The sequence below is a fragment of the Zootermopsis nevadensis genome, unplaced genomic scaffold (genome assembly GCF_977971745.1).
Source record: "Zootermopsis nevadensis isolate Lab colony 2312 unplaced genomic scaffold, Znev_1.0 Znev_ptg000021l, whole genome shotgun sequence".
Classification (NCBI taxonomy): Eukaryota; Metazoa; Arthropoda; class Insecta; order Blattodea; family Termopsidae; genus Zootermopsis; species Zootermopsis nevadensis.
The window spans coordinates 10,263,362-10,286,586 of NW_028259153.1; the positions used below are offsets into that span (position 1 = coordinate 10,263,362).

The window sequence follows — 23,225 nt, forward strand, 5'->3', positions numbered from 1 at the left end:
ACTGTTTCAGGTCATGACTAATTGATGAGGCGTTTGTTTCATGTTCTGAAACGAGATATTTAATTAGGAGAATCTGAAATACCCCACTGTAGGGGTTGTTTACGTGAGCTATGTCGGCGCTTGAGCTAAAAAGGTTATCATATATATCACAGGCATTGAACGGACTCGTAGGAAGTACATGAACTGGAAGTCATAAAAAGAGCTGCTATGTAAGAAATGCAAGGAGCTGAGTAATCAATTTAGAATTTAGTGGCAAGGATTTAAGCTCGTTAGACGTGGATAAGAGAGTCTGCCAGTCTTATTAATTATTTTCTCCTGACTGCAATGTCGTCGCGGCGCTTCGCGTCGCGTCACTGTCAGTTCCGACGCGGCGTCATGACGGCTATTAACTCCCAGAGACCTCAGCGTTAATGACCCGTCAATTTACAGTACCACTTCCCCTGTTCATTATAACCTGCCCAGAAGGTGAGTACTAAGAACTAATATGTTAAGTTGTTTGTCCCTTGAGGGTTGAATATTCTCTTTTCTATTAATCTCGGAATATAATGTTCCTCATCATTTATACCTGAGACTCGTCTGCGTGGAACTATATTTAAAACACTTCATAGTTCATATTAACATAGGCTTATACATATAAATTTAATAAAATGCCTATTACTCCTATAACTCTATTATTATAACACTTTACACGTTGGCTCCAAAGCAATTTTAGCCAGGTATAAATTTGGCTCTGCTCGCATCTTCAGGTGGAAATGCCTACTCTGTTGGGTCTGACAGAAATGGCTAAGCCCAATTCCAGGGATCAAACTTTTATTCGTGTAGAACGTAATTTGTTAGCAAGTTTACTTGTTGGTCTCAAACGTGAGGTAGTGCCTGGACCGGTATAGACTCACGGTTGGAACAAAACAGATTTTATCGGTCCTGTCACCTTCTGATTAACGATGAAAAATATAAATAACCTCTACTTATCATGGGCGGAATTTTGTGAAGTCTATCAAAACCCACGTCTTACACGACTCGGGTATCATGATCTTCTGGTATTGTTTCCGAGTGTGTGTAATACAAAAGAGCAGTCGCGAAGCTGCGACTGCCAGTCATGGCCACCCGCTACGACATCCGGCAAACGCCATCATCTCTGCCCCAAACTCGTTTTGCCGACAAGCCAATTGTCCCCATTTAAACCAGAAAACGAGCCGATTGAAGAAGTAGGGGAACTCGGTTCCTGCTGTGTGTATTCAGGAGTGGAGGGGGGGTCACTAGTTCCTGTTTGACCTATGACCCGCGCGTGACTGTATGATTCCCTTTCTGCGCAGTTAGACACGTGTTCGGTTCAAGTGGACGCGTGGTTAAAGGGCGGAAAGACTATCTATAGGGATTAATGTTAGTTGAGGCTGAGTATAAAAGATGGGGTTTAGTCAGCTAACCAGAACACGTTGTGTTAGTTAATCAGGACCGGAAAAAGTAACTGATAGATATCTCTGTGTTTCTGTGGATCATGAGAGTGTACGTCCGTCTGCAGAGAAAACTCTTTTATGAGTACTTTATAATTTGTACTGTTCACCAAATATTAGGATTATTAAATCAAGGAAGATGTGATGGACGAAACACGTAGCGCGCATGAGGTAGATGAGAAATGCGTTCAAAAATCTGGTTGGCAAGCCTGAAAGGAAGAGACCAATCAGGAAATCAAGTTGTAGATAAGAGGATAATATTTAAATAGACCTTAGGGAAATACGGTTGGAAGGTACGGATTGGATTAATCTTGCTCGCGAGAGGGACCAGCGGTGATCTCCTGTTTACACGGCAATTAACCTTGGACGACTCATCGCCTTGATGATGGAGGTATCAACGGCCACTGAAACTTTGGTAAACGTCTACCAGACTACACGGCGCTACAACCCAGAAGACAGCCATCTTCGGACTCACCGCCGTGAAAACTTTAAATCCTACTACATTAAACATATATACAGGGCTAGTCTAAATGATTTTCCCGATTTGAAACACATGTTACTCACGTTTAATGAAATTCAGATGCACAAAATTGGTACCGATGGAAAGAGAAACTCTTCAAGTTTATGTTGGTATACTTCGCGGCCGCGTAGTAACACTGTTCGCCGCCAGGGGCGATATGAGAGAAAATGGCTGCCATCGAAGACATGGGAGCCTTTTGTGTCCTGGATTTCCACTTTCACCGGTCTGTTATTAGTGTACAACGGCATTTCAGAACCAAGTTTGCGGGAAATCCACCCAGTGGGCATACAGTTCGTAAGTGGTATTCCGAATTTAAGAAAAGGGGCTGCATCTGTAAGAGAAAGTCAACCGGCCGCCCGTCAGTAAGCGAGGAAACAATGGAGCGGGTCCGTGCAAGTTTCACACGCAGCCCGCATAAATCCACAGTCAGTTTTACCAAAGGGGCTCACATTGAACACCTGTGATGTACTGAAATAAAACTTGGAGAGTTTCTCGTTCCATTGGTATGAATTTTGTGCATCTGATTTTCATTAAACGTGACTAGCATGTCTCTCAAATCGGGAACATCATTTAGACTAACCCTGTATAACATAATACGCAAGTTTAATCGTTGATGTCTTGATGTACCAGCGATGATCGTAAGGTGAAGTAATGCATTAATATAACCACTACATAAGATAAGCAAATAAATTGAATGAAGAATTAAAATAAGATTGGTATGGGCCATAACAGGCAAAAACCGAAAGAGGATGGTGTGGGTAGGGTGTATAAAGAACTCGATGTAATGACTGACTGATGATCAATGCATTTTATTCACTTGAAAATTTTACCGATTCGTGTAAAAAAATTATGTTTCTTTCGCAATATGGTGTCCGAAGGTTGTTTCTATAATCCCTCTATTGCTTGTTTACAACTTCGTTTTAAATCATTAACAAATAATGAGCAATCAAAATAATCTTCGTGTCAATTACTTTAGGTCACTCAAATCTACGTCAGATTAAAGTTAATGTGAAGTCAACTTCTGAACAAGAATCTCGGTTCACTTTCTATCTTGTGAACCTACTTTGTTAATTAAGTGGTCAGTTTGTTAAGCAGACAATTTGCCTTGAACTGCCACAAGTATTCGAAAACCCAAGACTTCATTGGCTGACATTCAGCACTATAAACCATTATGGCTTCCACCGAAACTCATTCATTACACTAACAAGTTTCCCCAAAGCATCAGTCTGTTTGTGTGGGTTAAAATTGTGTAATAATGATTTTGAATAGGAAGTTATCCTTATTTAATTACCATGTTAAACGCTGGGGATATGAACTAACATCACGAGGCACAAATAACGTGTTTTTATATTACTACTGTAAAATAAATCCAAAATAATCACTTCAGGATTTAATAACGACTGTAACATCGCAGTAACGTTGAGAATTTTGTCTGTAGTTTCATCAGCATGCCATGAGTCGTGTGTTTTCGCGCGCTGTTAATTTAAACGCGACGTACGTAATAAATCAAACACACGTTTTGGACAAGCAAAGTTTCCCATTAATGGATCCAGTAAAGGAATATTTTATGACTCCGTTTTCATTATATAGTTAATGTACTAAAATGATATTTAACCATTTAAAGCCAAAGCTTGCTTAAATAATATTTCAGTATTCAGGCCGTATCGCAAAGGAAACTCAACATGTAACGATTACATAGATCAATCGGTTAATGATGATCAGGGAAATAATCACTGTTTACTCTAAGAATCATATAAAACGCCAGTAAACATCTACCTCGCTATAAGGCGCAACAACCCAGAAGACAGCTATCTTGAGACCAAAATAGCGTTGCTCTTCGACACCGCAAGTCCCTTGTTACTTCTCAGACAAATGACACGCGTCGTAAACTAGATGGCACGCGACTATGAGAAACGAAACAAGTACTTATCTCTTGATGGATTGAAAATTGCGTTCTAGGGACATTGAAAACTAAAAAAAAAACTTTAAAAATACCATGTCCGTCATTATATCTGACCAGACATGTAATTTCATACACTAAAATATGTGTACAAAACCAGTTTCTTCAATGACAGTACAATTAAAATCCTAGTTAGAGACAAAGGTATTAAAATTTCTGGGACACTTAGCAAGACGTTCAAATGAGTTGTAACTCATCGAAATTGTGTAAAAAACGAGAGTGGTGTAGCAATTTCCAGCCTAAATTCCTATAAACAAAGCAGTTACAGAGACTACGAAATTAAGACCTGATATCAACTGAGATTCGAATCAGGTACATACATAAAATAATGTTAAGAGCTCTGTCACTGAGAAAGTCTGGTCTGTGTAATTTTCGATAACTGCGTACGATTTGTCTGTAGGCAGACAATTATTGTCGGGTCATCGCCAATTCGATTGTAATTTTTTGTAAGACGGCGAGGAGGACAACGAAGACAAAATGAAACATGGAATTGAATGAACACAACAATAATAATATGATTAAAGTGTGAGTGACGTCATATTAGGCGCCAGGCTGGCCCGTCAGTACTTTGGGTTAAAATGATTGCTTGGGTATGACTCACGAATTGAATGACTGGGGTCATTTATGACATCATTAAGGGTCACACTGAGGAAGAAGCCGAGTTCTCTAGGATCAGACGTAGTGCCCTCAGACTGAGAGGGCACAGATTTTCCTACGACCTCTGTTTTTAGCAGTTCTTCACGCCCCTCATGCGACCAAAAATATCTGTCTGTCTCGAATTTCAGCAGCATTGTAAATCGAGATCTTTGCTGGAGCGCACCTCAGACCTCTTTTACCTTTGGAAACGTTGTTGCTCTGCAGACGCCATCCCCGGCCTTTGGAATTTTACCGTAATCCAAAGAGTACACCGGTCCAAACCTGTCCTTGTGTGTATAAGCATTAACGGCGTCGAAATGTTTCGCAACAAATAACAGACATTTCAGAAATGATAGATGGTGGGATATATTAAAAATAATGCTTGTTTAAGAAAATTTTGAGATACATTTTAGTATAACGCTGTTTAATAAAGCATAGTAACATTATTTTGAATCATAAAATATAGTATGCTTAACTAATACAAATTCAGTAGCCTATATTTTTACGAATTTCAAATTTAAATTAACAAACTTTTATATAAAAATGATCGGAAAAATATATAATCCAAATACTTTAAAAGTAATCTAAATTATGACATTTTTTAGAATACCTGCAGGTTAGAGATCACTCGGACGACCTAGGCGGAAAGAGATGATAATATTTTAAACTATCTTAAGTAAACGGTGTGGGAGAGTGGATTTATCTTTTCCAGGGTGCGGACTGTTGAAGGGCTCGTGTAGACACGGTATTGAATCATCCGGTCCCATAATAGCCAGGGAATTTCTTGAATAGTTAAGCACCTATAAGCTAATCAAGGCAGACTCTGCCCTATCAACATTTCAAATGTCCTTGCTGTCTCCATCATCAGGGAGATCGCCCCGAAACATTGGTAAACCTCTACTGGACTGCACGGCGCTAAAATCCAGAAGAGAGCCATCTTCAAGTAAATTAAATCTGATGTTCTGCGGTTCGGTAAAGATGGCATATTATTACAACAAACGTCTTAGACATTATCCAGCGTGCTAATTTTAATTAAAATGTACATTCCTATCAGATCAAACGGGCAATTTTCACTAGCATTGTAAAAAATATGAGTAAATTAATAAAATTCCGAATCTTCATAATGTTAAAGAAAAACTAACATTCTACACCTAGTGAGTCTCAAACCCACAATCCTCGATGACTTGCCCAGTACACCACAGCCACAGGGACATACGTGTAAGCATATACAATGTACTGAACTAAATTCAACTTGGACTCCGCTTTATGGATTATTCCCGCATTATATAAAAACCAAAAATTTAGATAAGATTTTATTTGTGCGTTTTCGCCTGTAATAGCATTATTACGACACTCATTAATCGTATTCCAATAGACAGAACTTGTGGAAAAATTATCTCCAGAAATTAAATCTGTGGATTACTGCAAATACCATAAATTTCCTTATCTAACATTAAGAATCATTCACGAGATTAATTTCGGAAAAAGTGAAAGAAGGCATTTGTTTTGTTTCAAATCCTTCATGGATAATTCCGTATATTATAATTCAATCAAATGACAACGGATAAGCCCAATATCCGCCGATAAACATTTAGATTTAGCATCTGTCATATTATCACTAATCTATGATTCATGTCTTCTGGACATGAAACACCAATTCTTATTCCTGAAATTTATAACCAAGAACTTGAATAATAACTTGAGTAACATAGACGCAGCATCCATTTCCCTCCCCTTATAGGAAATCGCTTTCATCTGCACTGTAATAACAAACGTTATTCACCAAATATTTCAATTGCAATAGCTCCTTTCCAATCCCCGCCCCAGCCGTGAGCAGCACCACACACCTAAATCCAGTGGAGATCTAACTCCATTATCCTATACGTCTTCTCGGACTTGTGGTCAATTAATTATTAATAGCATAGTCTAATAAAATCAAGGCAGGTCAGATGAGCGGACATATAGCACCCGTGGAAGAAATAAGAAATTACGGATACAACATTTTGATCGGAAAGCCTAAATGGAAAAGACAGTACTGAAAACATGGGCGTAGATAGGAAAATAAAACTAAAATGGATTATCTTCAATTTCTGTTAACTTTCAAGAAATACAATTCCATGGAACTGGTCACAGGATATGAAATATTGAAGGATTAGAGTCTATAAATAATTGAGAAAGACGTGGAAAGACGCATTCTGGACTGAAGTTACTATTCCAGAATTTGTACGGATGGACTCGAAAATACTTCAACAAAACCTCGACCAAGAGTCCAACACGAGAGGGTAGTAATATTGAACAAGTGTCAACAACTACAGTAGATTTGGTTTAATTCCTTGTGAACTAATGTGATGGAGACGACAGATAACAAGCTCTGCATTATAATAAATTTCGGCATTAATCTGGAGCGAATTAAAAAAAAAATGAGGTGAATCATTGCAAGTGGCCGCATGTGAGGTGAAACCTTGGCCTCTCGGAAACAAGAGAGGCACGATGCGCGTGAATCACCAGTTCAGTAATCTCAAAGTAGCGGCAATGCCAGTGTCTGGTACGATCACACTAGATGGCATTGACTTTGAGAGACGCTGTACGTACGCCTGTTTGGTCCTGTGATAACTGAACCAGTTAGCTTTCTGTGTGGATTAATGCTCTATCCTGCATTCCACATGGACAAGATTTCCTTATAGGGCGTAGGCTAAGAGTTGAGCGACTGGGCAGGGATATTTTTCTTCGCCACCGAGTTTAGACACACTCTGGGGCCCACCCAGCCTCCAGTCTAATGGGCACTGGGAACTCTTTCTTGGTGCTAGAACTGATCATTTACCTCTATACATGGAGCTGTATTTCCACATGCATAAGTTTGGCTTACAGTAATAGAGTGTGAGGGCTGGGACTGGATTCATCTGGCTTTCAGGATATAGTCCAGTGACAGGCTCTTGTAACATGATAATGAAACTTGGGTCCATATAAGACGGAAATTTTCCTAAATGAGTCAGTAGCACACTATCAAGAATGACTACTCCATGGAGTTGGTCGGTTAATTATTTCGATTTTAATTAAATATCCCGCCGCGTTAATTCCAAACACACACAAAATATAACGTTGTGGTTAGGAAGACAGGTTCTAACCATTACACTGCAAGAGTAATGTTGCCTAAATGATGCTTTACTTTCAGGCGCAGCGGCTGGTCTTTCAGGTGGCGGAGGTCAGCAGCAGGTCTCAGCAGGTGGATCAGGTGGGGTACCGAGCCTGTTTCCTTCTCTGCCAGGACCCCCGGCGGGACTGGGTTTCACAACATACTGCAGTCGATTGTGGGGTGCTCCGTTCCTGCCCATGATACACCGATATCCTCCTCTGCTTCCGGGGCCGCCAGAAGGCTCCAACACTAGCAAGGACCGTGGTAAGTTCCATTCATTTCTGTTCTGTCACAGTTTCCGTGGGCTCTCAAAGTTCTGCCGAGTGATCTGGGTTTTTAACGTCCAATGAGACGTGGCGATGGTTGTCAGTTTGGTGGAATTAGACGAAAACAATCGAGTTTTTTATAAACAGCAAAAGAAATCAGATATTTTCACCGCGTCCCTCCATTTCTATATATTTATCAGCATGTTATAGACCAAATGGCTTTATTTATGCATACAGAGACATTACGAACGTACTAATTAACTCCAAAGAGGTAAGGTTTTTGAAAGCTAATAGTTGCTTGTCCAGACAGGACATTTTCCATCTTTTATGGAACCATAAAATTAGCTACTTTTCCACTCCATCGTATCCTACGCCAGATAAATCACTCCACATCTGCATATCCAATTTCTCCTTGAGAAACATTCTAATTAATATAATTCTCACAATTACATCTAGTTCTCCCAAGGGGTATACTTCCTTCTGGCTTTCCAACTAAAATGCTGTTCGCATTTCTCTCCCGTGTGTGTTAAATGCCTCACTCACTTCATCCTTAAGTATGAAACTTTAATTGCGAATATATCCAGAAAGCAGACTCTTAGTCATTCCAAATGACAGATTCAGCTATTTTAGCACGCGTTCTTTTTATTTTAAATCCCAGTCGATGTATCTGATGTATTTCGACATGTTGAACATATGTCTTCCCGTTCACGCGATAAGATAAATCAGACTATGTGTGAACAACCCGAATTCTTCACTGCACGTCGTCGAATTGTTTCCTTACATACAAGACTCTTGTGGATTTGATAAAACTGACCTTTACTGTCTTCACATCACAACTTGATGAGCAAATTTTCTGTTGTAATTTGTTAGTGATGTGTCTAGATTATTTGAAGGAACACACTTTAGATATAATTTTTTATCCTAAGAGTTTTATCTACAGAATGTTCAACCAAAGATTTAGTACACACGGTTGTAATAAAACCTGCGTACTGTCTCTTTCTACATCTACACACGCAATATCCTAATTTGTTCGTGTTTTATTTAGAATTATAAACATTCTTTATTTGTTTATACCTATAGCTGCTGGATAATTTCTTTACTTAAAATTATTTATAATGTTCTTCTTATCCCAGTTACGTAATCATCGGAGATCCTAATGCAGTTTGAAATGATTTGACTCTGTTCAGACCGTATTTGCAGAAATCAAGCAAGGAACAAAAATAGGATGTGACGACATGAAATGGATTCATGTTGATCAGGAGATAGATCTGTGGCTTTTGTTTGGGTAAGGTGGGGAAATTCTTCATTAGCTGAGCAATTACTAGCGTCTCAAGGACTCTGCTGCAGGTTATTAACAGAAATTATTTCCGTCCGAGACAATTATAAAATATTTTGTAACACAATAATTAAATTACGTAATTATTATAAATATATGTTCCCAGTAATTAAAGAGAATTACAGGAAGTGTTCGTTCCTTGCCGAGGTCTGTCTTGAAATAAACTGTACAATACCAAAATAAAATTTCTACTAGACTACTCGGCGCAACCCGGAAGACAGTCGTCTTTATTCTCACCGCAGTGAGAACTCAAAATGTCACGTTTCTGAAGGTTCATTACTCGTATGATTTTAAACTTTCTCAGAATGTCATTCAAAATTGCCCTGTAAGTACACGTAACACTTAATTTGAACGTACATAAATATTAACTGATTCACGATAACACCTTGATTTAATGGTTGTCGTTTTTTGTTAAACAAATAGTGATACATCTTATGCTTTATCTATAACCAACACATGTACTCTGTGGAGAAGAGCTTAACTCTTATCTACAGACGAGCACCTTAACTGAAAGATCCAGTGAACTAAAATGATTAATTTAAGTGGAGCATTTCTGTTGTTTTGTAGTTTCCTTTATAGACGTATTCAGAATGTTTGTAGTTGGTTCCAGTAACAGCGCGGATTGTCTCACGTCCTAACGGCTTATGTTGTCTTGATGCAACTGAAATTAATTCACCTAGTAAGATAGGCTCAAATGCGAGAACATTTTGGAGTAGAATCACGTAAAATCATGTAGAATACTTTATCACTGGTAAAAAGATGTCATCCGACTGATAGGTTCTTATGCATGTCTTATGGAGCACTCCGAAAATGGTTGTCAAGGTTCGATCCCTCTGGAAGTTTTGTTAGTATAACTGACATACCAGTTCTTTGCTTAAATGATTCTTAAAATAACTTAAACTGATCTGCTCATTTATTTATCAGAACTTGAAATAACCGTTACTTAATGATTTTCAAGCTCCTAGATTTTCATGTGTCGTTAATAAATTTCATATAGTGCAAGAAACATACGTTAAATAACAGTCAATTATCATTAAGCTGAGTTTAAAAGATGAAGAATAAGGCATCATAGACTCATTTACCACAATGGCGCTGTATGGTAATAAGCCTTTTCACTATACTGGTATATATCTGGTAGGGCTGAATAAAACCACAAAAACTCTCACTCGGTCGATGATTTGACCTGCAGTTCAGCACTGTATAGTCATGTATTTCGATAATTACTTTCAACACTGATTAGTAAATTTTGTGATAACGATAAGGAAGGTATTTAACCGCTTCTCACTAGTTAAGCTTTGTATTGTTTCACAGGAATAAAGTACAAGTAATAATGTTTCCATTGTATATTACTAACAAGGTATTTACTGCAGTTGATTTATTACCGGGTGTCGTACATTACATATACATACACGTGTACTATCATTTTAAATATTCAAGGCTAAACCTAATCGTGAAAATTTTTACGCTTCGTTTAAAAACCCGTTGAATTCTACGATACCTTCAAATCCCTTCTGCATGATTAGTAGATTGTGCAAATACAACACATAATCCCATATAACACCGGTGATTTACGTTTAAACTAGCGGTGTCACCATCTTATCTTTTTATGGTATGAAAAAAATCCCATCTCGATTGATTAATTTCTATCTCGTACTGTGATATAGACTATGACATTTTTGTTAACTGATCACTTCATCCTCGGTGTGCAATCTATCGGTAAGATCCATAACTACAAGAGATGATAGTACAGAATCAACTAAACTAAAAACTCATGAAATAAAACATTGACCCCCCCCCCCCCCAACTTTTATATATTTTGGAAAATGCTAAAACCTCATGCGGTTTTCACGTTTAACACAGAGCCTCCTAATGGACTGCAATGTGAGGTATTTGTCTTGAATATGCTAAGAGTGTGATTTTGTGCAGTAAACTAGTCTGAAGCAGTCATGAACTACCTTAAAATACTATCACGTGATTCATATGGAGTACCACGAAATCTTCACACAATGTAGCAAGTGATCTGGCCGAAATTTGAATGAGGCAATTTTCCGTAGCCTTACTGCTCCATCAAGGCGATATATAAATCAAAATTAAATGTTCCGAAAGCATTATTAAACTTCACTGACCAAGCATTTTTCACGATAGATCATTATATATATATATATATATATATATATATATATATATATATATATATTATCAAAAACAAGCAACACAAACTAAAGCAAAGTTGGTGGATAATATTTTTTTGTTTAAATATGCCTACAATTCGGTTATTGTTATTGCATGATTACACATATAACTCACGGAACCTTCTGAAACCATAGCTCCTCTAAATAATATTTAATGACTCAGCCCGTTATGAAACGAGAACAAGTCTTCGCCATTACAAATATCAACTGGTTAATGCTGTTTAATGAAATAATTGCTGTTTACAGTGAGAACCATACGAAAATGCACATACTAGATGAAATAGTTAATGGTGTCGGCTAATACAGTAAAGAGCGTTTCATTAAAATAATAATGATTATGATGTTTGTCTTCACTTACAGCCTGTACATGCCTCTAAATCCTTACTCCAGCATTTCTTAATCTTCCTTTCGTTAACATAATAATATCCTACTATCCTGAGCCATCTGCCTTTGCCCGTTCTAGATACACAAACCTTCAGTACCTTCTTGCACGTAATATTATCTTCAACTGTATTATTAATTTTCTATCTTTTCTTCATAATAATAATAATTAATTTAAGGCAATAAAACTAATTTCAAGCATAACCGTATAAATTATCCACAAATATAATAAATTAGGTAAATATGTGTATCAATTATCAGTCTTGCACATTTTCCTGTAATTTAGGGAATAAACTCTCTGCCACTTCGCGAGTAAAATTCTCTAAATAATAATGCGGATTGTGGTTAAATTTTCTCATTCCATCGGAAACGTGATAAGTTACTAATCTTGACTACATTCCTAATGAAATTATAAAAATCATTGGAAATATATTGCAAAGTTGAACGTATAAACAGGAAGTCCACCAAAAGATATAAGGTATTTTCTCAGATTTCAAGTAGGATAATACCAATCCATAGTTTTCTTCATGAGAAAATGAATATTCTTCTGTCGATGAGGTAGGGGTGAGGAGTGTCCTAACTCTATTTGTTCTGTGAATATACGAAGTAAAAAATATATTACCTGATAACGTTAGTATCTGGAAACGTAATAAATCAAATTTTATCTTAATCTATCTTCTTTTTGTCGGTACAGTGGGTATGAGTTGTTATGAAATCTATGTCGCCACACGCACGGCTTTATTTTAAGAGACGTAAATGACTAAAGCGCACAACCACAGCGATAGTAAAATTCACATGCAGCGAATCCGTTATCGCCCCGACGTAATTTAAATTAAAGGTTTGATGCTGTGGACTCAGCACTCTGCTGATAACATTCCTGAAGTCTGAATCTATTCACTAATCCTGTTTATTTATTAAGCAGCTTTGGTGATTCGCGAATATGCGCCAAAGAATTGCGTATTTGTGCAATCCTATATGTGTATATAAACAGAGTTATACGTATGTATGACCAATAATTTCAACCTAATAGTTGCTCAGGTATTCAAGTAATTTCTTGCCATTTACGAAACCCAAATGTTAATTACCGTGTTTATAACATTCTTCCTTGTAAGCTGCTCCATATACTGAACCAGACAACTCCAGCCCACATCATCAAAATATAAATCTTTATGATTCATTTTAATATTATCTTACCTTACAGCCGAGGTCTTCTAAGCATTCTTTTCACTTCCGGTTTTCTTACTAGAATTTTGTGTAAACTTTTATTCGGTATCATGCGTGCTACATACCTGCTCCATCTAATACTCGTGATTATTTGGTGAAAAAACAAATTATTTGTATGTTCGAAACGATTAGGCTTTAAGATCATTTTGCAGTTTCAGGATTTCACTTTCCTATCAGAGTGCAAAAACATACGACTGTATAAACTTTATGAATGTGTAATTGTCACGTCCTTGTTTCAGGGATCTAGTATCAAAAGTAAACAATACGTCAAAATTCAAACAACCTATCAATCAAGCAGCTGGCAACCAACGATGCGGTTGAGTAGTTAGCATTCCATCATACTCGGCGAGTCCTAGGTTCGATTTTCGAAACGGAAGCCGACGATATTTACTAATGTTCCATTCGGTTTTCCTCATGCCCTCCAAACTACTTACGGAAAAACAAATGAAAACAGTCCACAGTTTATTTCATCCACGTCCTTCCCAATCCCTCATTATTGCACCATTACTCAATGCTGTACTCTGTTATCCTCTTCAGTTAAAAAGTCGTTTAATGGAATAAGAAAAAAATACAAGCAGCTGTTAAAATGATTGGGCCGATTCTACTTAAATCAAGTTTAAATAATTTCGAAATTGACTGATGTATCTTAAAACACATTTGCACAAACCTAGTACATGTAGCAGACTTTGTACAGTTTAGACCAGGGGTGGCCAACCCGCGGCCCGCGGGCCGCATGTGGCCCGCCTTGAACATTTTTTCCGGCCCGCGAGATTCATTATTATTATATTATCTATGTTTACATGTAAGAATAATAATAAACATAATAATAATAACTCATTATGTTTCAATTTTTCACTCCAAAAAAATGTCTATAGTGTATCTAAATCTAATATGGGGATATATAATTTTATATGTGGCCCGCGGAGTTATGATGCATTTCCAAAGTGGCCCGAAAGATCATTTGGGTTGGCCACCCCTGGTTTAGACCTTAAACGAATAAGACGTAAAATCTGCTCGCCAGGTAGACAATCAGCTCGCATCATCATCATTTACCTATCAAGGATTTTGGGCCTTGTGACCCGTTCTGACATTAACAGTCCAGAAATCTTTTTAAAGGGCGTCCTTTATTTCTTCTTCCTATTAGTTCGCGTTTCAGAATTATATGTGGAAATCTGTCCTTGTCCATTCTTCGTGCATGTTCCTTCAGTAATGAATATTTTTCGCTACAATATGTCGGTAGAGATCGCACGTACTCTATCTACGGACAATAAAGAACCCCCCACTCCATACGCCATGAAGTGTCAATCTATGGGTCGGACGTCGAATCTTTATTTGATGGATCATCAGAACAGGGGGAGGGGAATACACAAATATATATCTGCATATATATCAATTTATTTTGTGTGTTTGTGTGTGTGTGCGCAATTCCTCATGCACGTACGGGCATACGGCAGTTTCGAACTCAATAGGAATTCAATATTTCAAACTGTGTACGTGTAATGTAGGATATTAAACAACGCTCAACAGTTACAGTAATTACGTGCCTTCTAATTACACACACACACACATATGAACATGATAAATCAAAAAGTTTGTGTAAAATGGATAGCATTTTATTTTACCGGATATAACATAGGTCAAATATCCTGGAATGTGAAAGAATTATTTAATTTCAATATTAATATATAATATACCATACTCCAGGAGGTCCATGCACTAAAACTATGGAATATCTGGATAACAAGGACTATCACCTCACTATGTAGATCGTAAAGTAAGTTATCTGAATTATACACGTATCTAGCACTTCTATAACACTAGGCTTGTTTGAGGGTTTAAAAATACACAAATACGTTATTATCTTTACGTGACATCTTTTTTTAAGTTCTCTGAAGCAGCATATATCTATTCGTTATTAAGATCGCTGTCTTCTGGGTAGTTAAGCCGTGTAGCCTGGTAGACATCCTTGTGGCAAGAGCGTCTGAAACGTCGGTAAACTTCTACCAGACTACACGGCTCAACAACCCAGAAGACAGCCATCTTCATACTCGCCTCCGTGAGAATCTCAGATGTCACTACTCATTACTTTTATCTTTTATCGCGCTAATTAGACAAACACAAAAGTAATTGGTTTGAAGCACCAGTAATACGAAAACACTAAATACCATTACGGAGATTCACCGAGGAAGATATTACGGGCGGAGCGTGAAGCACACCAAGGAGACGTTACAGATGCTTATATGTTTTTTCTTTCCTTAGAAAACTTAAAGGGAAACTTCAGTTGGAAGAAATAGACGTATGGGAAAGAGTATTATTAAAGCGTGTGTTAATGAATAGTATGTGAGCTATCGGGCTGGATTCATGTCTTGCGACAACTGGAACCAACTGTAAAATCTTGTGACAGCGCTAGTTGACCATTTTCTTCAATGAACCGGTGATTACAGCTTTTATTTAAAGAAATTATAAAACCCTTTTACCTATGATTTCTTTTTCCACTACTTACATATAAATGTGCAAGCATACGGAATAGAATCCCGGTCAGCCTTCGTTTATAGGCAACGCCGCTGTACACCAACTGTTTGCCTTCCATCGATCACACAACCCAGCGTCACGCAGCAATGACGGGTTACGACTCCAACGAAAAGCTACTGCCATTAATATTCAGTAATCTGTCTGAGACCGCTACTTGTGACACAGAAATCGGCTTTCTGGATACAAGACAGAGTTTTCTGTTGAACTCCTGTGCCTTCTGATTGAAACCGTAATGTTGATAAATCGATATTAAACTCATATGAGACTGAGACTCTCACGGCAGTAAAGATTTTTTCATGATGGTTCTTTGATTTGTAAAGCCGTGTGGATTTATAAGTAGATACCAACGTTTAGGAAGAACACATTGCCTCCAGATATAGGCAGTCAAGTACACATGGTGTTATAAACCAGAAGATCAACGATTCGAAACTACTTTTCTGAGATTTTAACCAGTTTCGATTACAGATATTAAGCAAAACTAATGAATAATCATTAAGACCACTATTTAGGAATACAAAGGGCAATAGTCATTACCTACTTAAGGCAATTTTATAATATTTGTCAGCCAGGACTGGAAAAAAAAACAATAAAACTTCGAGAAGTTGTCCCCAACCAAAACTGGAGACACTCAGCCAATACGCAATGCAACTGATGATGTGTGGATTGTGGTATCCTTCTTTATAACGACATGTAGTCTTCTATATGGTTAACAGATTTCTGAAAAGACACAGCTACTGCACCCATCCTAAAAGTAGCACAGATTCCTCCGAAACGCTGTTAACTACAACACTAAACGGTGTCATAGCCCAGAAGACTTAATCCACATTCTCGCCGCCGTGAGAACTTCGGATGTCATGACAAGCAATTACTTGCATGAAACGTTTCGTGATTAAAACAAAAATAATGATTGCAATTAATACGAGGTATAAGAAATAAAAATTATCAGTATAAACGAAAGTAAGCTACGTTACATTGCGGTATGGATCATGTTACAGAGAATTTTATATTTTGTTTATATAAAGACTAGTAGGGTCTGTGAAATACAATATCAAATAAACAGTATGTATGGTATACAATAAGAATGTATGTAATAAATATAATAAATATTCAGTTCTTCCGTGTCATGGGAACTGTATTTTGCCCTATTTCCTTCTAAATAACTTTTGTAATTGTATAAACTAAACAGTATCGAAAAAACTGTACACATAGATTGATAGTCCTGTGTAACTTTGCAGACTCATATTACTCTACGCTTGTTCCTGATTTGTACCACACCCTGGATACGTGCGTTAAACCGTAGGAACGTAAATCTATGACGCGGTTACTAAGCGCAAACAAAGCGTTTTCCTCGATCGGTGTGCATAACGGTTCGCTGTTGTGTGCACAAGCTCCTTGCTTAGTAATATCCGGCTTCCCTCCGGTGTTTACTGTGTTATTTGGTCACCAATAATTCTATGGCAAACATCAACATTACATTACAAGGTTTGAAAATATCCTTCGCTACTGACATACAGAAGGAAAACCATGGGCAAAGAAGTGTGAAAAATGGAAATGTAATGTTAAAAGTGCAAGTTACACGCGGTAATAGCTGTTTAAGGTATTTGTGTTTCACTAAATGTCATATTGTCTTAACAGTTACACTTCTCTTATATTGCGTTATTCTCTGGTACAAATTTATTGATTCACTTTTACTCGGACAGCGTATTTTATTCCTAGGTCATGAATAAGGTAGACTCGTAAGGTTAAATCAGTATATTATAGTAATATTAAACACGCACATAAAAATGTTAATGCACAACAAACTAGTGTTAGAAATTTAATAATTCAAGTTCAGAAGAGTTACTTAAGGAGCTCGAAACGTCAGCACGAGGGACAGTCATCGTTGGAACTCATCACATGATATCAGGGTGATCAAATCAAGGGATATTAGATGGAAAGAACACGTAGCACACATAAGAGCGACAAGAAATTTATACAATAGTTAAGCCTGAAAACCTGAATGGAAGAGACACTTGGACGAACAAGTTACAGATGGAAGAATAAGATTAAAATGATTTTTGGACTTAAATTGTGGAGATCAGGATAAGGATCAATGGTACTTTCTTGTGAACACGGTGATGAATTATCGGTTCCTATAAATTGCCGGGAATTTACAGAGTAACTCGGCGATTGCCAGATTATCAAGAACTCTCTTATGTGGAGTTACATTTAATTATAATTGATTAAGAAAATTAAATTATTATTGAATTATTTTTGCATCGGTGAATAAATATCATTTTCCTAGTCTGACACTGGTAACGATACAAACCTTCTGCACTTTGCTTCCAATCACTAACCTCAGTGAATAAAGACGGCAGGTTTAATAAAGTCTGGACAAGTAATATTTAATCTAATATTTGACGTTCTATACATAAGGAAAGTTGTTATACATGTGTTTATCATATTTCTAAGCTCTACTTACTAAATATTACGACAGCACCACAAAGCATGCCATGGCCGTCACCTTTATAATCAATACCAATTCATACAACATTGCTACCTCCAATCCTGGAAACTTCTTTTTTAATTTCGGGGGTCTGAAATGTATAAACAAATTATGCAATATTAAGACCAGGACAACAACAAGAGTACGTCAAGAGATTCTATCATAAGCCAGCTGAATCCAGTTAATACTATCACAATCTCACCAACACATACCGCGTAATCTACATTTAGAGTAAGACTACAGATTTATCCAAAAATTGGCATTTCAAACCACGGAGATTAAAAAGTCGATACCAAAAGAGATCAAGATGCTTATGACTTTAGTTTTATATTTCTAATGATAACAGCATTTGACGGGATAGACAAATTTTAAAGAGTTATTTTCTTCATTTTATAATTAGACAGAAGCAGATATTCTATTCAAATTAGAAACATTTTAAAATAAATGAAATGCAATTTAATGCTGTTAATGTTTGTTAAGTAAAGGTGATTGTTAGTAACTAGAACTCGGTTACAGAAACTGTAAATAATAAAAAAATTACGGTTGAGAACTTCAACTTCATCTCTCCTTAATTAAAACCATGATTTTGATTTGTAGTTGAGATTTGTGGTTTTCTGTTTGCTGTGGCAATTAAATCAAAACGAGGAAAATGGCGTGTATAATTCTGGGAGAGATATCTTTTGGAAGCCATATAAAAAAAATTGAGCGTAATTAAAATTAGATTTGAAGTTCCTACGGAGGTGAAATTGTCGACTGGGGTGTTCAAGTTTATAGTGGGTCTATCTGCAAGATATCTCTAAAGGCCACAAGCCTAAAACATTAAAATGTTTTTGAATACACTGGCAATAGGAAATCGTCCTGTGTTCAAAGACTGGCATTCTTAACAAATATATACAAGGTGTATATAAATTATTCTTATTATATATTTTCATGAAGGTTTTATTCACGAGTAAAGTTGTAAAGATAATTATATATACCTTGTACACCAAATAACTATCTCACACATTTATATGAACGAAAGATCATTTAACATCAAATTAAATAGTGATTTGGAAAGCGCAGTGCATAAAAGCGATGTTCCAATGAAAACAACGCATAACAGTTATTTTCTCGCTCCCAAGACGAAAACGAAGTGTCGGTAGTCTGATAGTAGGACTGGCGCAACTGGACTATGATCCAGCATAGAATAGTCTATCAGTACAGAAAATATAATTAAAGTACGTTCAAATAAATCGAATTATTGCGAGTAGAACACTGTGCATGAATAGGACACGTGCAAACTAATTCTAGAGGTGCATGAACTGTCTCGTTATATACAGATGGGTTTAACAACTTTTGTGAGATTAAGTTGCGTTGTTAAACGTGTCTTCAGGATTGTCTGCACAGGTGCTGAATGTTGATATAACTCTGTCGTTTATTCAGATGGAACTACAAAGCGTGTGTGTAGTATGGGGTGCGATTAAGGGAGTCAATAGATACCCTAATCGCCATTATATGTCGCATTAGAAACCAGTACAATTTTACTACCTTTTCATCAAAGATAGTGTAACTTAGAACGTTTTACTTCTTATGTGTGCCGTACTTATTACACAGTGTAACATAACACGTAATATATTAATCCAACTATTTTGGCTGGCGTTACTGTTATTATTATTATCAACAAAGGAATTGAACTATTATTATTATTATTATTATTATTATTTGTATTATTTATTTTATTTAGAATTATTAAATTGAATTATATTACTTAGGTGTCGTATTTAGCCCATTTATTTGTGAAATATGATTCAATAAATGAATCGAATTATTATTATTATTAATATGGTACATTTATATATTTAGTTTAATTTGTTTGTTTTACTTTTATTATTATTAAAATAAATTAATTACTTATTATATTTTATCCTGTACTCTGATTTAGTGCTTCGCTGTTATTGGCCTTGTTGGCTGTTGTCAAGCACTTAAATAAATGAATTGAATTGAATTGAATTGAATCATTATTATTGATGTCATTGTTATTTCTATTATTTTTGATATTATTTTTTGTATTGTAATGTTTGTATTGTTATTGCTTGGCTGTTATTGGCCTTTTAGCTGTTGTTAAGCACTTTAATAAATGAATTAAATTGAATTGAATTATTGATTATGATGATATTATTTATACTTTTATTGCGATTATTATTTACTTTTATAAAAAGCAGAGAAACGGACACTACAGATACCATGTTTAGTTAATGAACATACGGACAACTTTTATAACGTAAAGGACATGTCATTCCATACTAATGAGAATATGTTATGCTTATTCACTTGTCACTTCTAACAAACACTTCCTAAATCTGTGTCGAACGACATGTTTTGGGGCGAATGCGCCCATCTTCAAGTTCGATGTGTCTACGCGTGGTTACCGCACCAAAGTTTTGAAAAGCCGATTATTCCGATCATTCTTGTTAGTGAAGTGATATGTAATATTTTCTAAAATATTAAGCGTTTGAAATGTTTTGATGTGGAGGTCTTTTTATTTGTAGTAGAAAGTGTTTCTTGTATTAGTACGTTGTTTAGATTTTGTAATATGAAAAATATTTTCGATGTATAACCATTTACCGCGCCATTATTTACAAATATGGGAAAGAAGCGAGTTCTTTAGAATTTAAGCCTGAAAAATAAAAATCCTATGTAGTAAAAAGTGTCAAATATTTTAGTACCCTCCTTACAAACCAAGATAAAATACAAAATCCGTGACTGCTTCGTGAACAGTCCAAGTCCAGCAACCCTCATGGGTGTCTTTACTCTAATTACCATTCTGGAGCAGAGACTTTGTTGCCTAATTTATCCTCATATTTTTTAAAATGAACCACTGCTTCTACACTTAATTAGATATTCTCCATACAGAGAGTCTGTTTTTAATCTGGCTGGCAGTGAAAATATTCTGCTAGGAGGAATCCAGTTCTTCATTTTGAAATGCATCGTCACGTAGCTAAACGGAATGGTTTAGCAGATCAGGGATGATCAAAGTTTCCGTAGTTTAATATTGCAGACTACTCCACCCAGATATTGAGCTTCCAAATCGCATTATAGAGGCCCCTGGATCAAGCTTCTGATTATTATTATTATTATTATTTGGAGTTTCTCGATTTTCCTCTATCGGGTTAGTGTCATAAAATAACCCTTGAAACCTTTTTATTCACCGCGGTATAATTTACTGATCTACTAATATATCGTCTATTATCCTTTCGGAAACATAAGACTCATCTGTGTTGGTATATTATACGTCCAAATACTTTGAGATATGTGCCCCCCACGGAACCTAACGGTTCATTACCGTGTTTAAAAGCCCTATCCCGACCACATAAATCCAATCCACACATTTTAATGGTAAGTCTCGATAATATCTAAAAATATCTGAAGTAGGGAGAAAATAAATTAATAAAACGCTCTGGGAATAAGCTAACATAATATCTGCACCTTGTATCTATTCTTCATGTAAAAAAGTTAGTATGAGCTCTGGAAATGCCCTTCTGTGGAAAAATGATTAATCTTCGGGCTCCATAAAGTATAAAATTCCTTGACCAGCTGAATAATAGTCAGCTCATTAATATGACCCTCCAGCATCAAATTAGCTACAACTTCCTTCCTATTGTAAATGAAAAGAATGATATGAACAAAGAAAAATCGCGCATTACCGAGATTGTGGTGATGGAAGAGAAATGTTACGTTAACCCCTTACATCTGTAGCATCCCCTTTATATTTCGTGCTCCCCCGAATAGAATTACCCGGGTCCCTCTAGTAATGAGTTAGACACGCCTAGGCAATATAGTACGGGGTCTATCAGATCGGTTGCTTCAAATGTAGGAGTCATTACGACTTACAATTTACCAGATCATGATTAATTTAATCTCACACAGACAATTAAGGAGATGACGTGATGCTGGGGGGTGATTGGAAGACCTTTGATGGAGTACCGACGCCGTATTTCTCTAAGGCATGTATTTAAATTGCGACGAAAATTGTTGCATTTTTAAACTGCAGTAATTGTGTCTTAACGGGTACTTTTCCCTAACTACTGTTAACTTGACTCTTTTGACTTGTGACTTCAAATAAATGCAGCTTTCGATATCTTATGAAACAAGTGAATTGTTCCAACGGAAGTCACTTTACTTCGTCCATTCTTGAAATAACGTAAGTTACTGTAACCAGCATGGCTTTCAATATATATATATATATATATAAAAAAAAATATTCCGAGACCATCCAAGTGTCAGGTCAACGATGAAGCACGCATTTTCTACCCAATGTTATGATAACGTGCTGTCAGGAAATAGTACAAACACAGCTCGTGGGGTGGTGACATGAACATGGAGTAATGGTGAAATGAAGATTACCAGAAGAAATCTAAAGAATTTGAAAATAAAACCTGCTACAGTGCCACTTCATCCACCACAAATCTCACCTAAAGTCACCTGGGTTTCAACCTAGGACTCAGCAGTCAGAAACCACAGTCTAGCCGCCCGAACTATGACATAACCTAACAGATAAATTAAACTGTCCTAAGTTATCACGTTCTTATAATATTAATAATTCGCAGCTTAAGTTTGTAAATAAAAAATTTCTTGAAAAATACTAGAATGATAAAGCAGATGATCCATATAGTTACCACTGTTATTTAAGGGTTAAAACGTTAATAAGACGCTACCATCTGCTTATATCATAAACAACCAACACATTTATTCACATCAGTTTCCCTAATAATCAGTACCATAGAAGATGATAACAGTTCTGAGGGCGAAGGATGAGTTAGAATTTAGGTGACATTTGAGGTTCTCACGGCGGTCTGAAAATGACTGCCTTCTGTGAAGTTGTGCCGTGTAGTCTGTCGCAAGTTTACAGATGTTTCAGAGGTGTTTCCTGCATCCATCATAAGGACGATGCAAATTCCTAGAGGAGATTCATCTTCGAGCTAAAAGCTACTTCATTTCGGATGGAGCGATTAACCGGAAAATACATTTACTCTTACAGATGTAACCTCTTTAAAACATTTTAAAATAATAACTCAATAAATTAGCTATATTTACCATATCCTTCCATTTCTTGGGTTATCGTGACATCTT

At 36.5% G+C, this 23,225-nt stretch overlaps 2 protein-coding genes across 3 annotated transcripts in view; one reads left to right on the forward strand and one right to left on the reverse strand.

Moving 5' to 3' along the window:
* The window catches only part of LOC147873178 (uncharacterized), a 300,974-nt gene that overhangs the window by 35,952 nt on the left and 241,797 nt on the right, over positions 1 to 23,225 (reverse strand). The gene's annotated exons all lie outside the window — the stretch shown is intronic.
* The window catches only part of LOC110827142 (uncharacterized), a 95,491-nt gene that overhangs the window by 12,507 nt on the left and 59,759 nt on the right, over positions 1 to 23,225 (forward strand). For both annotated transcript variants that reach the window (XM_087353206.1, XM_087353207.1), the window contains exon 2: positions 7,740 to 7,964. In XM_087353206.1, the coding sequence (XP_087209332.1) occupies positions 7,740 to 7,964 (225 nt within the window). The remainder of the gene's footprint in view (positions 1 to 7,739; positions 7,965 to 23,225) is intronic.